The 16,644-nt window shown below is 40.4% G+C and overlaps 1 protein-coding gene across 2 annotated transcripts in view; it reads right to left on the reverse strand.

The window, feature by feature from the left end:
• ADAMTS19 (ADAM metallopeptidase with thrombospondin type 1 motif 19) overlaps nt 1-16,644 on the reverse strand; it is a 166,813-nt gene that overhangs the window by 67,900 nt on the left and 82,269 nt on the right. For both annotated transcript variants that reach the window (XR_014446790.1, XM_083151549.1), the window contains exons 9-11: nt 15,085-15,225; nt 13,774-13,924; nt 2,749-2,850 (exon numbers count right to left, since the gene is read on the reverse strand). Coding sequence is in view for 1 of the 2 variants with exons in the window: in XM_083151549.1 (XP_083007675.1) it covers nt 2,749-2,850; nt 13,774-13,924; nt 15,085-15,225 (394 nt within the window). In the remaining variant the exon portion in view is untranslated. The remainder of the gene's footprint in view (nt 1-2,748; nt 2,851-13,773; nt 13,925-15,084; nt 15,226-16,644) is intronic.

The raw sequence follows: 16,644 nt of genomic DNA on the forward strand, positions 1-16,644 counted from the left end.
TATGTAAAGCCATCAAATTTAAGAGTTAAGTTCTTAAGAATTATTTTATATTAAACTTTTATGACAGGGATGAAGTCATGTTTTCTCAGATTGATGACCCAATCAGAGCCCTGGAATGTGGCTCAAAGAACACACCACCCAACCTACTCTGTGAACTTACATGTGAAGTGAGTGGGCGGAGCTAATGCTAAGAGAACCGGCACATGTGCTAATGAGACGCACCTAGTCGTGTTGTTAATCTAAAGGAACAATGTTCAATTTGTAAAACTGCTAACTTCATCCAAATATTACTGCAAGCATACCATCATGGTATAAAATAAATAACAATATACAAAAAAGCAGAAGAGAATAAACATATGAAACCTTGCACATGTACATGTTTCGGAGGCAAATTAAGGCACAAAGGTGAATGCTCAAGGCTCTATCAACCAAAACCAGTACAGATAAATTAAATCAACTCCACTCTAAATGTAAATGATAATAAAATCCCCAGAAAGCAGAGAAATTTGTTGTCGCTCTGATCTGACACCTGCATGTTTCATTTTTTGTAATGTGCATAGAGGCTTATTTTTAAAATTTATTGTCTTCATTTGTTTTCTTTTTCACATGGAAACAATGTATGTAAGAGATTTCCCTGTCATTTTAGTGGGGATCTGTGGCAAATCTGCGGTGTTAGACATTGCGCAGCTGGTATTGTTTAATAAAACAAACCATGTGACCGTAAACAATAAAAAGATTAATTGTCTCCCAGGTTACAAATCTGCATTAACATAATGGCGCAGATGTAAAACAGAGAACAGTTTCTTGAGAGTCAACTAAAATATACCAATTTTAAGAATATAGACATTTTCTCAATGGCTTGCGGATACAATGAATTCTGTTTTCATGATTAGAATAATGTCCAAAAATAATTTCCAGGTTCATGCATTATTTTTTAACCTGTAATATGGTCTGGCTGTCCAAACATGATTAGAACATACATATTAATTCCCATAAAGTTTTATGAAAAGGTGTCTCTCATTGGAAAGACATGTTTTGAAGTGACTATCGGGATAGGATGTATCAAGTACAGCAATTAGATGACTGTACAACCCGCTCCTGCATACTGGCATTTATATCATCATTGTGCAGATCTACTTACCTGCTGGGACGGCTCTTACAAGACTTTATGAGCTCGGAGCAGTAATGTGGAAGCAAGATCAGCCTGTGCAAGCTGCGAGCAATTGGGAGGGATCCTTTGGGTCCTTCTCTATTGTTTTCTTAAAGAAGCTCATATGGATTCAGTATTGAATCCCGGCGGTCGGGATCCCGGCGTTCAGAATCCCGACGCCGGAATCCCGACAGCCGAAATGCCGACAAGGGGGGGACGTGGATCGCCCCCCCTTGCGGGCTCGCTGCGCTCGCCACGCAGCTGGCCCAGTGCCTCGCTACGCTCGGCACACTAATTTATTCTCGCTCCAGGGGTGTCGTGGACACCCCAGGAGGGAGAATGTGTCGGCATTTCGGCGGTCGGGATTCCGGCGTCGGGATTCTGAACGCCGGGATCCCGACCGCCGGGATTTTAACTGCATCCCGCTCATATACTTATAATGGCATATATGGCATTGCCTTCTCAGAGCTTGATCCATGCGGTAACATTGCTGTGGGTTTGCAGCAGATATTGGTGAGAGATATTGTATGTATTGCAGTAAATGTGAGGGTTTACCACATTTTTTGTGCTAGATACATCCTGCACAGAGTCCCTGATTCGGTAAGAATAGCATATGATCGCAGAAGCTTATCATATGCAGTCCTTAAGCAATGCAAATACAGGAGGAAGTGCATATAGTGCAATCACGGTTTATACTAATATTGTGACCATCGGATGTGGCCCCTATGCGACTGCAGCCTGAGTTAGTCTAACATTACTCCGGCTGCCTGTCGTAAGCCGGCTTGTGAGGTCAAGGAACTGTGCCTCACAACTGTGGCGCAGTCCTTGGCCTGGCCACCCCTGGAAAATGGGGGCCACACACCCTTATTTCTGAAAACGCATCCGGCCCTCTCAGTGAATGCCTCTGCCTGTCAATCAGGCAGGGGCGTTCACTGTTCTGCAGCGCGATCGCAAGACCCATTTTGCGCATGCACAGAATAGCATAAATCGGGTTGGACCGCTTATGTGATCCAACGTAAATTAGCCCTACAATGATTTCCAGAAATGACCTAGTATTGTGTGCTATACAAAGACAAAATAAAAACTGTCCCCGTCGCGGATTTATTTCTTTAATCATTGTCTATATCCCCTTGTGTCCCATGTTGATTCCATTTCCATGTTCTTATGTCTGCGGAAACACCAGATAGGCCTTTTTTTAAAATACACAATAGGTTGTATTATTATCTCCTAACATAGTTATTTCAGGTAGGAAGCCACAAATAACTGCTAAATGGAATGGTTTGTGTTGGGGTTTCTAAGGTTTAAAGAAAGGAAAAAAAAGAAAGACACAGCACTTATCCAAAATAATATATATACAGCCCTTGGGTACTATTGTAGTTACTACTGCTGCTTCCAATCATGTTACTGCACTGTCTGTTTGTGTTACTGGATTTTGTCATTAGTAATCCAAGAACAAGAACAATAATACATTTATTAGCGTTAACCTTTGACTTTATGGTTAATGAACCACAAATACAACAGTCTATATTGCATTGAGACCATGAAAGTCCATATGTGAATATAAAGTAAACTGCGTTTATGGTGAGTTTTGCTATTACCTTTTCTGTGCCACATTCTGTGCCATCCATAGGGGGATCCAGCCTTGTTCTACATTCTGTCTCGCCCTCCAGCTTACACCAGAGTCCTGTACAAATAACATGCTAAAAAATATGTTAAAAATGGCAGGTACATATTTAAGGTACATATTTCATACAATAGACACTCATCAGAGTTATTATCATTAAAATTATATTGTAATAATAATAATAATAATAATAATAGTAGAAATAATGAAAAAATATATATACAGTATACAGTATAATGTTATTTGACACATTGGTGGTCTTGTATGGAGTTAATTTTCTACTCTTTTAAAGATCATTTACGGTGACGACATAAACACCAAAAAAAGTGAAATAATTGGGTCAAGCTTTTTTTATGTGTTGGCCATTTACAAGTCAACATTTTGCTTGTTTCGACTTTTTGTCCATGTTGACCTAGATCAGGTCGACCTTTTCCATGTGTCGAGATTGTTAAGGATCTGTTTCAACACAAGTCTCACAATTACTGTAACCACTGGAAGACTTGTTTGCTTTGTAATGCCAGCAGTTGACAATAGATAGGCAAATCAAATCATCCTGTTCTTTCAGTCATTTGTGTAACACAAATGGAATTATTTAGCAAAATCTCATTAAAGTGTTATTTGCTTTAGCAAATAACTTGACTTGGCAAAGTAGCTTCTTTGGTGAAATCAAGTCACCTGATAAAATGCATCAGTATAATGTAATAGGGTGTGGAATCAGAAAGTGAGAGATTTTGGGAGAGTTTTCCCAAAAACAATAAATCAATTACGTGGCAAAATCGACCTGGTTTCTCAGTGTAAATAATTGCCGCTTTAAAAAAATGGGAAAACTCTCCTAAATCTCTCACTTTCCGATTTTCACACCCTATTACATTTGTTGCAAGATTTTAACCTCTTCACTGGTACTCCCGAGGATTTTCCGGGTTTTGCTTCAGCGCGCAGACTGGCAAACCCAGAAAAATTACTGGAGTGCCGCTGCCTTCGCTCCCTCCTGCCGGGCAGCACCGCTGAGCTGAGCACTGAGATCAGCGCTGCGCTCAGCTTCAGTCCTCCCACGGCTGTCTGCAGCCCTCCCCCTTGGAAAAAATGTGCCCAGTAGGGAGCGCTCCCTAAAAAAACAAAAAACTCCCCACTGAAGGGGTTAATCTGAGGTGCCGTCTGTGCTCATTTCTGGCATTCATGCAGACTACTGAATGTTTAAGATGTGCTCATTACAGAGGCTCTAGTTTTTGTGGTAAATCACCGGATATAAACACTCCTTATTCCTGTTGATTGAAGTGATTTATGATGAATTTTAGAGGCTATTTATTACTAAACAGAAGCTGAGAGATGGGCTCTGAAAGGAGACTTCCCACAAAGGCTTTATAGTAATAAACCGTGCTATCCCTTAGACCTGACTTCTACAATATACTTGCGCAACTGTAAATATGCAAGTGGTTGTTAGATGCCAGGAAGGGATCCTACAGATCTGCTCTCTGGCCCTTCAAATGTTGGCACTGCATAGATTTACGCAGTGGCCAATACACTTCCTCTTGGTGACCAACATTTACTGTACATCCTATTTCACAAAAGCAGGGCCGGATTAATGGAGGGGTGATAGGGGTGGCTGTCCAGGGGTTACCACAAATAAAGGGCCCCCACGTACTCAGAGGCTCAGAGGCCATGCCACAGAGTTTCCCTGAAGCCTGCACCCCAGCCAGTGACTGAGCGTCAGGCTGCTGCTTTACATACTATTGGACAGCTGAGACGCTCGGCTGCCCTGTTCTGCTATACGGCGGAGTAGCTGTCAGTCAGTGCAAAGGAAAGCCAGGAAAGCCAGGAGCGCAGACATCTCTCACCAGCTCCCGGATCCCCTCTGCACTGACTGGCAGCTGAGCCACCGTATAGCAGAACAGGGCAGCCGAGCAGTTCAGCTGTCCAATAGTATGTGAAGCAGCAGCCTGACGCTCAGTCACTGGCTGAGCATGTAGGCTGCCACTGCAGGAAAACTACAGCAGCGCACAGGGGAGGAGGGTAGTTGGGAGGCATTGCCAGCAATTTCACTTGTGGGTGCCCTACAAAGTCATTGCCCCTGGGGTCCCACTAGTCTTGATCCGGCCCTACACAAACGGAATTTGGATCTGCAGCCACAGACACATCCACTTCACTGTTTGCAGTATGAAGTGAAGAGGTTGTTGTGTCTAGTAGGAGTAGTAGAGAAGTCTCCTCACTATCCTAGACCATCTATGGCATCATGGCACTCTATGCTGAGATCATCATCAAAGAAACTTGGACTGCATGGTCTAGACTGGAAAGCTAGAGCCAGAAGCAACCGCAATTAGTGCACTAAGAGATATTGGGGTATATTTAATAGGGTCTGAGATTTAGGGCTGCCAACAGGGCGGTGCTGTGAGTAGAGCTGTCCCAGGCCCCGGCCTCTGGAAGGGCCCGGAAAGCTCATTTTGCCCACTGCAACCCCCCTCCGCCCGACTGCCTCTGCTGTGCTGCCAGCTTCTCAATGCAGGACACCGTCGGCCAATTAAAATGCTGCACCAGCTTTTGAGCCAATCAGAGCCTATGTACCGTTACCAAATCAGAGCGGATGCCGGTACACAAGCTCTGTTTAGCTCACCAGCCGGTGCTGCATTTTAATTGGCCGCTGGCGTCCTGCATTGAAAAAGTCTGTGCTTTGGGACCTGCAGCAGGAGTCAGGTATTAGTGAAGGGAGGGGCCTGGACTGGAAATCAGTCCTCGCCCCAAAATTCATAGTGGCAGCCCTGCTGAGATTGCTGGAAGGATGGCCAATCTCCGCCAGTTTTATAAAGCTGCAATCATATACAAGGCAATACCAGGTTGTAAATGATTGCCTCTTTAAAAAACATTTAGAGATTGTCCAGCATTCCACACCTCCCGCAAAATCAGATCCTTTTACATATACCCCATTGTGTTATTTCTTGTTATGATGGCATCTTCAAAAGAAGATACAAGTGCCTACATCTCTGATCTCCCTTAACAAGTACTAATCCTGCTCCAAGGGCATTGTAAATGGCAGATGAGAAGTGGGGCGGGTGAATCAGTGCTGGGAACCAGTGAAATTCTGAGGTTGCATACACCACATGGTGGAAGAACAGATTTATTATTTCTTTATTTATTTAGTTGTACGTCTCAAACTTTGGATCGAAAACATAATTCAGCAGAATGTATATGCCACAGTGTTACAACTGTGCGCAATAAGTAGCTAATTAGTGCCAATATTCACATATTGTTGACTTAGTCCACGAGTTTGTTCAGTATTGTTTATGCATATAGTTTACTTTTTCTGCTAGTTTGTTCAGTATTTGGCACTTACAGATCTCAATTTATGTGACACTTGAATGACCCTGATTTTCTCTATACTATAGTAAAAAAATTACAACATTTTTACCACACCGCTTAGCCAAGACATGTGCAATTCTTACAGCTGGAATACGTCAATCATATATTGCTTGCATAAAATCAATAAACAAAAAAAGTTTCATCCAAGAATCTAAGCCACTATTAGCAGCCAGGACACGGATACAAACAGATACGCACTTTGTTCAGACTAAAAAAAAATGTGAGAAATCTGTATGGGGACTATTATAAATGTATAAATGATAACGCTTTGTCTATGCTAGAATACTGCATATAATATTGTGTGCAGTATGTATGAAATTATCTCTGTGTCTTAACCCTTCTCTTTTGGATAAAAACTGAATTGCGATTAAAGTATTGCACAAATTACTCTACCCAACAAACGTCACCCTGAGCATTCATTTGGCATTAAATATTGTGTGCCACATCACATTTTTATGATAATGTTTTGTGTTCTTTATTTAAAAAATGCAATTTTCTGAATGATTTAAAGTAGGGTTAATACTAGAAGGAATGTTACTTTCCCCGATGACACCAGATGCAGCACTCAGGCAGCTTTGATGCACTTTGCGCAAAGGGGGCATAGTATCGCAGGAGTAGGCATGGCCACAGTATAGGTGCATGTTCTTGTGGTCTGTATCCCTTTTTTCTCATTAATTTGGGGGTCAGTGAGGTCCGGGCTGCCATTGTAAAGGTAATGTTACAGTGCAGCACCCAGCTCCTATCATGGAGCTGGCACTTTGGTGTCACCTGTCGGTGGGTAACACCCGGGTGTGGTCCATACCGCTTGTAACACCACTGAATAATAGAAAAACTGTCACAATATTAAGAAAAACCATGTTCAAGACACACATGAACAGTGGTGTAACAATAGATTTTGCAGGGGCTATTGCTACAACCCAGCTGGGATCTGCAGATACTTGTCTGCAGTCCTGGCTTTGCCTGCCTTCCTCTTAAAATGGTCACCACCTCAGAGAAGACAATTGTTTACAAATGCTAGAGGACAGCGGCCATTTTGGGAGGGTTAAGTTCAGGAGTGATGGACCTTGCAGGGCGAGTGGCTGCTGGAGCAAGGGAGGTGGGGAATCCTCAGATTCTCTAATAAGTAGGGCGTGGTGCGGCTCTTGACGATAAGCAGATTCGGGAGGGTACAGTAATTTTCTGGCGAGGGGGCACCATAACTCTAGTTACACCACTGCACATGTATAAATAATAAAATAAATCCCCACAAAGGTGGGTAGATGAATTTGGAATATGATCTACAGTTATTTTATTTTTATATGCCTAGGAGTAGTGTGGTCCTTTCCTTATCAAAAAACAAGCAATAATCAACCATCCCTGCATAAATATATTGATGGAATCAGTCCCATGTTCATCACTCACTGCTCCCAAATTGTCTAGAAAGAAGTGTAGGTGCGAATGTAAGAAATGTATCATTAGCAATATATGTCACCATAACATTTGTAGTTATCCATTAATTCAGCTCTCGGCTCTTTATAGTTGTAGAAATTATTTTGCTTCCTAATAACCTGCCAACCACAGATCCAAAGGACTTCCATGCAGCTTCTTATGACAAGCTGCTCCTGGGTGCAAACAGCTTCATCTTTTATTAGACAATGTAAAGTTTATGGGCCATGGGTGTGATTATTTGTGATCAGCTTGGCTACATCTGTGTATCATCATCACCTTCCTATTGCTAACAGCAGCACCAAAAATTTGAGTTTGGTCTCTCCATTGCTTATTTGTGTGTTATAGAGCATACACACAGTGAGATATGCACTATTTATCTATTCGAATTGGCTTATAGAAGCAGAATCAAATAGATAATCGATGAGCATCGAATGTTTTTTCTACATTCGATACAGATTCGATCCCAATGTGCGCTCCGTGTAGTGTAAATCAAATAGAAACATAGTCAGGAAAGACTATATAGAGTAGAAATCTAATAGTAGATAGTGCAAATCTAATGTGTTCTCCGCAGCATTCAATTGGATGTCCATCTACTGACTGAAGCCAGTGTTGATCTAATCAACAAATCTAACAGCAAATCGAATACACAACGATTGACAAATCAAATAAAAAATAGTGGAAATTGAAAAGGAGTAGAAAAAACTTCAGAGCAAGTCAAATAGTCCATATGTAATATAATCGAAAACGGAATCGAACCGTGTGTACGCATCTTTAGGACCCTGTTTCAGCAGTGTTTATAATCCTTGTTCATGTACACGTGTCCGTTCATATCTTGGCTTCCATTGCGGTATACTGGGGCATTCATGCATGAAAAAAATGTCCGACAATTTGCACCCATGATCCCATAATATTGCACGGAGCGAACAGTGCCGCATTGCAAGCCAATATATACAAGGACACATTTGTACTGCAATGTTTCTGCTGAAAGAAAATACGATTTTAAACTCAGGTTATAATACTCTTCAATCCTCAGGGCAGGGCCGGATTAACAATGGGCCTGATGGAGCTACAGCTCCAGGCCCACTCTCCAAATAGACCCATTTTGTAGATGAGGGTCGGGGCTTTCCAACAGCCCCGCATCACTAGCCCCCCGGGAACTGGAGATACCGCCAGGTAAAGCTGGAACGTTTTTCCTATAGGAAAACATGTGACCTGCTAATTCCGACCCCCACCCAGTTCCGGTGGCTGACAGTTCCCCAACTGGCTTCACAGAAGCTCAAGGTTGATCTCTTTTGAACCCAAATCATTGGGCCTTCAAATTGATACCAGGCTGGTTCATATAGGTTAATTGGTTACAGAGATATTGCGGGTAAACCAATATTTTTAATTCTGAAGTGTAATTTCATGGCTGTTCATGTTCATTGAGGGCAGATTACTCTGGAACCAAATGGCCCAGTTTCATGGGACCAAAATCATTCAAAGCCCACTTAAAAGTTATTCAATATGATACCGGTCTCATGTAAATGGGTCAGTTGGTTCCGAAGATATAGTCAGTTAAACAATACAGCTGGTTAAAGGAGGGGGGTTCTCTCCCCTTCACACCAGAAATGCAGGGACTAGGCTCGTGAAAAAGGGGCCAACCTGGGAATGTCCCTGCATGATCCTGGGACCATGTTCCCGGATAAGTCCCTGCATATTCTGGTGTGAAAGGGGTATTATTTCAAATAGCTGGGACCTGCAGCTGGGACCTCTGAATACAGCCGGGCAGGCCCCCACTCTCTGCCCGGCTGTCAATGGCTGTCACTTCTGCCCAGTGGCAGCTGTCCCCCAGTTACAAGAATTTTGACTCAATCCGTGTGCCATAGTGTGAATTTTGGCTCAGTCGATGTGAATTTTGGCTCATTTCATGTGGCATAATGTGTAAGAGACAAGTACAGTATAAGAGGGTTATTATTGTTTTGCATGATTGATTTGTATAAGGGGTATATGGTGTGTTAAACTTATGTGACCACATAAAAAGGTGCTGAAATGTTGTCTACCAAGTTCTGGTTCCAGTACTTTTTTATGACTGGAGTGCTGCCTCACCTCCAAGTATCTTAGGACATCAGCATCCTGCAGGTGCACCTTTGGAGGGCACCCGGCAATATATCTCCCTGCACCTTGTGAGTGTCAGAATTTGTAAAGTATATATATATATATATATATATATATATATATATATATGTCATCCAGTCAGCCTGGCTCTCATTGGAAATAAAGCAGCTACCCGGGTGCCTTCTGGAGAAGCATGTATAAAACCTTTGGCTTTTATACACCTTGAAAATGGGGCTTTCACACCCGAAACGTCAGGATATTAAAAGCACCTTTTGAAAAATCCCATGGAGTGCCGCTGCCTGTGTATGCGCCAGTGACTATATATATATATTGAGAGGGAATGCACCGGAGCAAGTTAAAGAACCTACTTTTCTGGTTTACCCCATGAGTGCCGGTCCTTGGGACAGAATATATATATATATATATATATATATTTAGTTGAAAGTATTTACACAAATAGAGACACACCCATTAGCAGACCACCCAACCAGAACACTGCTCACAATTATTGAATTGCCTTTTCATGTGCTGCAGGAATTTTAGCTGATAATTACAGTAGTTACCCCATGGCTAATTGAATATGCCCGATAGACTGCAAACTTATATTTACATTTTAATCTTTCACTGAGATTAATATATTTTTTTTAAATACTGCTTTCCTAATTGTAGTTTCCATTTTGTATTTACAGTTGGATACTATTTACACAGTTTTACACTGTTTAGTTACATACATCTGATTCCTACCATGACTTAACAGACTGTGTTAGTCAAATGGTGTTCCAACATTGCACTTCAATAAAATGTTTGTGTTAAGAATTTGCATTAAACCAGATGTTACCTTTTCTGCACTCAACACATCTGTAGAACATAATCTTGTATGTATCACATAGTAATCAGAGGCATTTGGATATTTCAAATAATATGGCCATTCCTGACAAAGTTTTGATTCCGTTTTCTTGCTGGAGCCATAAACCTTTCTTTAAGAGCAGACACAAGTATATTTACAATATTACACCCGGTGCTCACTTACAAGTTTCTTGATATGTGTCTGTTCCTTGTTTTATCTATCCCAGCTGTGTTCTCAGCTTATGGGAAGTGTGATAGTCCTGTGCATGTCCCTCACATCGTATAAAAGTTCTGTACAACACAGTATGCCAGAGCACTGTCATCAACACAGAATTAAGAAAACTGTTTATTTGGACTTGGTGAGGATTCAAATACAAAAACAGCATTTGTAATGCATCTTGACCCTGTTACTGTGATCCACCCCACAAACCAACCTTCATTTTTGAGTTACAATAAACTTTAAAGCTTTCTCATGCATCGTTTAGACATACTCAATCCTCGGAGCTTCCCCACAATAGTCCCAAATGAAAGACTTTTATTCAGGCACACTGCTATATAAAGCAAAAGGGAAATATATACAGGTTGAGTATCCCTTATCCAGATATCCCTTATCCAAATTATTCCCAAAACCATACATTCCAGAAAGTGGAAAAAAAAATTCTTGCTGAAAGCACTACTGGGGACATCTGTACCAGCACTACTGAGGGCATGATATGTAACTGGCACTACTGAGGACATGATATGTAACTGGCACTACTGGGAACATCTGTAACAGCACTACTGAGGGCATGATATGTAACTGGTACTACTGAGGACATGATATGTAACTGGCACTACTGGGGACATCTGTAACAGCACTACTGATGACATGATATGTAACTGGCACTACTGGGGACATCTGTAACAACACTACTGGGGGCATGATATGTAACTGGCACTACTGGGGACATCTGTAACAGCAGTACTTAGGACATGATATGTAACTGGCACTACTGGGGACATCTGTACCAGCACTACTGAGGACATGATATGTAACTGGCACTACTGGGGACATCTGTAACAGCACTACTGAGGACATAATATGTAACTGGCACTACTGGGGACATCTGTAACAGCACTACTGAGGGCATGATATGTAACTGGCACTACTGGGGACATCTGTAACAACACTACTGATGACATGATATGTAACTGGCACTACTGGGGGCATCTGTAACAGCAGTACTGAGGACATGATATGTAACTGGCACTACTGGGGACATCTGTACCAGCACTACTGAGGACATGATATGTAACTGGCACTACTGGGGGCATCTGTACCAGCACTACTGAGGACATGATATGTAACTGGCACTACTGGGGACATCTGTAACAGCACTACTGAGGACATGATATGTAACTGGCACTACTGAGGACATCTGTAACAGCACTACTGATGACATGATATGTAACTGGCACTAAATATGTGCAAGAAAATTATTGCTTGGCATTCAAATTTAGTACCTGATATAGTACAAAATTTTTGTTTCATGTTTTGAAACCTTGATGTATGCCCAATTAAAATATATTTCATGTATATATATTTTGCACATCATAATGAAATGTATGTTATACTTTTTACAAACTATAATACATACTATTAACTGAAAGCTATAAAACAACGCAAAATAATTAATATAAGAAGATGTCTGAAATTATACAAAGAAAGGGTAGGAAAAGGTTCAGTATAGGAATGGCTGGCGGTCCACAAGGTTAATGAAGCTTTGATGTGCTACAGTATTTATTTTTGGTTTGTTCATACCTACTCATTGCCACTATGCGATAGTTAAGCATTATAGACCATATTATATATATATTCATACATCTGTACTTGGAGCTGTGCTTTGATTGATTAAATGGATTGTAAAATTGTAAAACCTTTTTTATATACTATACGTGTTTAAATTATACAGTATTATGATTCATTGTGCCCGTGTATACATCTTGCTAGAGCTAAATCATTTTGATGGATTGAGCATTATACGCTGTTTGACCTTCTTATAAATATGAATTAGAGGTTTATTTGTGATATTTATGAGCTGTATGTATCTATTTAGAAGTTCTACATTCTTGGTTATGTATAATTTTATTTATTAGGATTTATTCCCCTGGGCCTTTCAGATGCTGCTCCATCCTCCCAGCACCGTTACTTCATATAGGGTTGGGTGGTATTTAGAGCAATGCGTTACATTGAATGCAAAATAATGAAACCAGGGTTATAATCTGTGTCATCATAATGAGAAGTGGATGCCTAATGGGAGGAGAAAAGGGCAATACCCAACGCAAAAATATTTAATTTCTAAAGCTTTTACAAACTTTTCCCCAAAGCACATATTTACATTTTCCTATAAATGATTGTATGTACGTGGATGGTGGTGATTTTCATGTTGCAAACTTCTGATTATTTGTACTTTGCACATGCGCCGGAGCTGTCCTGTGTGTATGGGAATGGGTCCTGGCATGTAGCAAGCAACCTAGTATAAGACTGTTAGAGATTGACAGTCTGATGCCATTTTGGGGTTGGGACGGGGACTGTCTTGATTTGGGAAAATGGAGGCATGTCACCACCACTTAGGAGGAGGAAAGAAAACAGGGATATCTGTTGTTGGATAGAGATTTCCTAGTCTTAGGGGCACCTTAGGTGCCTCAAGCAGCCTGATGGTGAGTGAGAGATCCGATGATGTGTCATAGGATGCAGTTCGGATCACAACTGCTTTTACTAGTAGCCTCCTGCTTTATTACGGGGGAGGGAGGTAGTTGCGAGGCTCCCGATTATTCGCAGCACTGAGGAGATACTGTACTGAAGGCTCCCAAACCTTCCCTCCACAGTGATGGCAGAAGGGAGGAGTGTATCACGATTGTGTCAGTGCTTGTTGGTCAGCCTACAACTCGACATGCCGTGCCTTCTTATCATACAGTACACCACCAACAATCTACTAGAATGGGGCCAACAATGTTTTGAAAACTAAAAATTTGCATACAGTATTATAGGATTCAATTATGTTTTGCGTTTGTGTCTGTAGAAAATAAAAGATCTTGATATTCTCATTTAGATACAGCTTTTAATAATCCTTGAATGTTGGTCTGTTTTTGCTTTAAAAAAAAAAAAATTACCCACATGACATCAATGTAATAAAAACACAAACTAATTTCATAGTGGATTTACCATCCCTGGAGTAAATTATTAGCTGAGCATATGTTTTATAGAAAGTCTTTACAGACATTTTATTATGTACTGTACCTGCATTTCTTGACAAAAAGAAGCTTTGGGTCCAAACAGAATCTGACATTGTTCGTCTGCTGTGTACGTCATGCCTGGCAGCTTGGAGGGAATAATCACAGAACTGATGCTTTGGGGATGTGTCTGCAGCAAACAGTTACTGGCTTTTGACCTGGCAACAAACACAGAATTTGGAAACGTGGAACAAATAGTGAAGTGATCATAACTAAACTGCCTTAATCATGCCTTATACAGTAAGGGTAACAACGTATAACAGCTGTTTCCAGAATTTGCACTTGACACCAAGATGATGTTTACTCCAGTGTCAGTTAAAATATTGGCATTACCTTATCCCTGAATACTGTGTGTCCAGTGCAGTCACTTACAGTACATTCACCCCATATTTCTCCACACATAAGGCAGCTGTCCCAGACTTCCAAGGTCACTCTTACATCTTAACTTTGCTCTGAAGAACTATTTCTAACTGTGTTGGCATATTTTTAACTATAAATATGCAAAATTCCATTTCTCCTGTTCGGAATACAGTATGTATTCTTCATTAACTGTCCTTCCTCGGTATAGGCTAAATAATAAATCTACCTCGTGTACAACAATGGGCCTGATTAAGAAGTGAAGTAGTGGATTACTGATGGTTTTGTCCATCTGAGAGTGATTGTGCCTTTCCGAGTGAATCAGAATAACCCCCATAGTGGGTTCACACCTGGAATGTTCTGTGACAGTGCCAGTTTGCCTACAGGTAGCATCAATAGTAACAGAAGGTGCAGATATATGAATTCATTTCATTTCTGAGAAGTCTGTTCAACAGAATTAAGCAGCAAATATAAAGAACAAAAAAAACAACAGATTAAAAAAATGGTAAACTGTTCACTGTCAATTACAGTGACACTAATGAGTTGAAAATATCATAGCAATTTCTGTAAGACTGACCTAATCTTGATTATACATAAACATAAAGTATAGAAAAATAGCACGTCTCTGAATTAGATACAATTTGAAGGGATTATACCTAAACACAAAGCAGTCATTAGTACAATGTAACAAGTAGAATTAACAAAATGTTTATTTAAAGAATGTGTGTTCTGGAGACTCATTAGTTTGCCATCTACTATAGATTGTAGGAGATAAACTAGCAAGTGGAAGGTAAATGATTTATAATGTTACACATTTGATGTGCATGATGAAACAGACATTTACATTACTATGATTATATGATGTGATTTCTACAAAAGCAAATCACAATGAATGGAAAGGTGTTTTGATTATAACACACCACTTCACAATTCATAATTTACCAGAAATCAAGATAATTACCTAAGGAATTTTTCAAGGTCTTCCCGGCTACATCTGGACCATGAAACATCGCCAAGATTCTGGCCCTTGATCCATTCTCCTGACATAATGTGAAGGCCATCTGCGCAGGATGGGTGGTCATTGTCATGGTTAATACCCATGCTGATTTCGTCACATGTCAAGAAAAACAAAGCAAACTCGTAAATTACAAATAAATTGCTAAGCCCAACCAGTTTTCTTATACTTGCTAAACAAGAAAAGGACTGTTCTCCTCTTCGTCAGTTTACAATTCTCTAACATTTTATAACTTGGTAGAACTAGGAGGTTAATGGTCTAGTACAGGGGTGGCCAAAACAGTCCTCGAGATCTACCAACAGTCCACATTTTCCAGACCAACTAGCTGGAGCACAGCTGTAGTCATTATTAATGGTCACATTTTCAAACTGCATTAATTTCTACTATAGATCCACAGGTTGCCTGAAAAATATTAACTGTTGGTAGATCTGGAGGACAGGTTTGGCCACCCCTGGTCTAGAAGTACATAACACTATCATAAGATGGATACAAGAAAATCTTGGTGCAATAAATGTGACTTTATAGTCTTCATAAACGCATATACCGAATATATCAATACTGTAAGGTAATAATAATAATAACAATAATAATAATAATAATAATAATAGTAATAATAATATTTACTGAGAAAGGGATGAAAGAAACACATTTGGGTTATGCTCCAGTTCAGGGTAAGGAAGTAATAAGACTTAGGACTGAAATTTGGACTCTAATAAACTACAGTATACACACCATCTTCAATAGAACTTACATTTTAGTAATTTACCCAATGTTTCTGCTGGTTAGTTGGTGGTATTAATCCCAAAGCACAATGTACCCTTTTATATTTGTAAACGCCATTACTATTGTAATGGAAATGACATATTAAATATATGTTTATTTAATTCCAGGACAGCTTAGGGTCAATGACATGACAACCTTCTTGGTTTTATTCTTTATAATATTATGTTCCATAGCACGAAATATGGTAGGGAGATTTTTGCTCCTTAGTCAATTGGATTATGCCTAATCCTTCTGTCCACCCGCTATCTCTATTCATTATTACCCTCTTACTCTCTTCGATAAATCACTGAAACTAGTAGGGGGAGTCCGAGTTCATACCAACTGTCATTACATTCCAAATAGCGATATCATTTTTTTGATGCACTAAAGTATAATGCATTAAAGCTGGTCTCCTACATGCATGTGCAGTGGGACCCAAGGTGCATTCTGCTCGTCCAGTGGCTTCCACTTCCAGGGAGACAGAGGCAGAGTTGGGGGTTTATAGAAGTAAAGTAGGACAAAGCAAGGAGGAGGGAGCAGAGCCGCAGAGGGAGAGACAGAACAGTAGACAGAGGGGTGCAGTAGAAGATGGTTGGAGGTGGACTGTGATGACCCAGCACATGTCATATGCTTTTTCTAGTATAAATTGTTTATATTAAGTGTATTAATCTATTTTAAAAAATATAAAAAAAAAGGTCAAATGCCAGATGTTTGAGATACAATCAAGGAAAAAAGATATATTAT

This window comes from Crinia signifera, chromosome 1, assembly GCF_055691185.1.
Source record: "Crinia signifera chromosome 1, ASM5569118v1, whole genome shotgun sequence".
Lineage (NCBI taxonomy): Eukaryota > Metazoa > Chordata > Amphibia > Anura > Myobatrachidae > Crinia > Crinia signifera.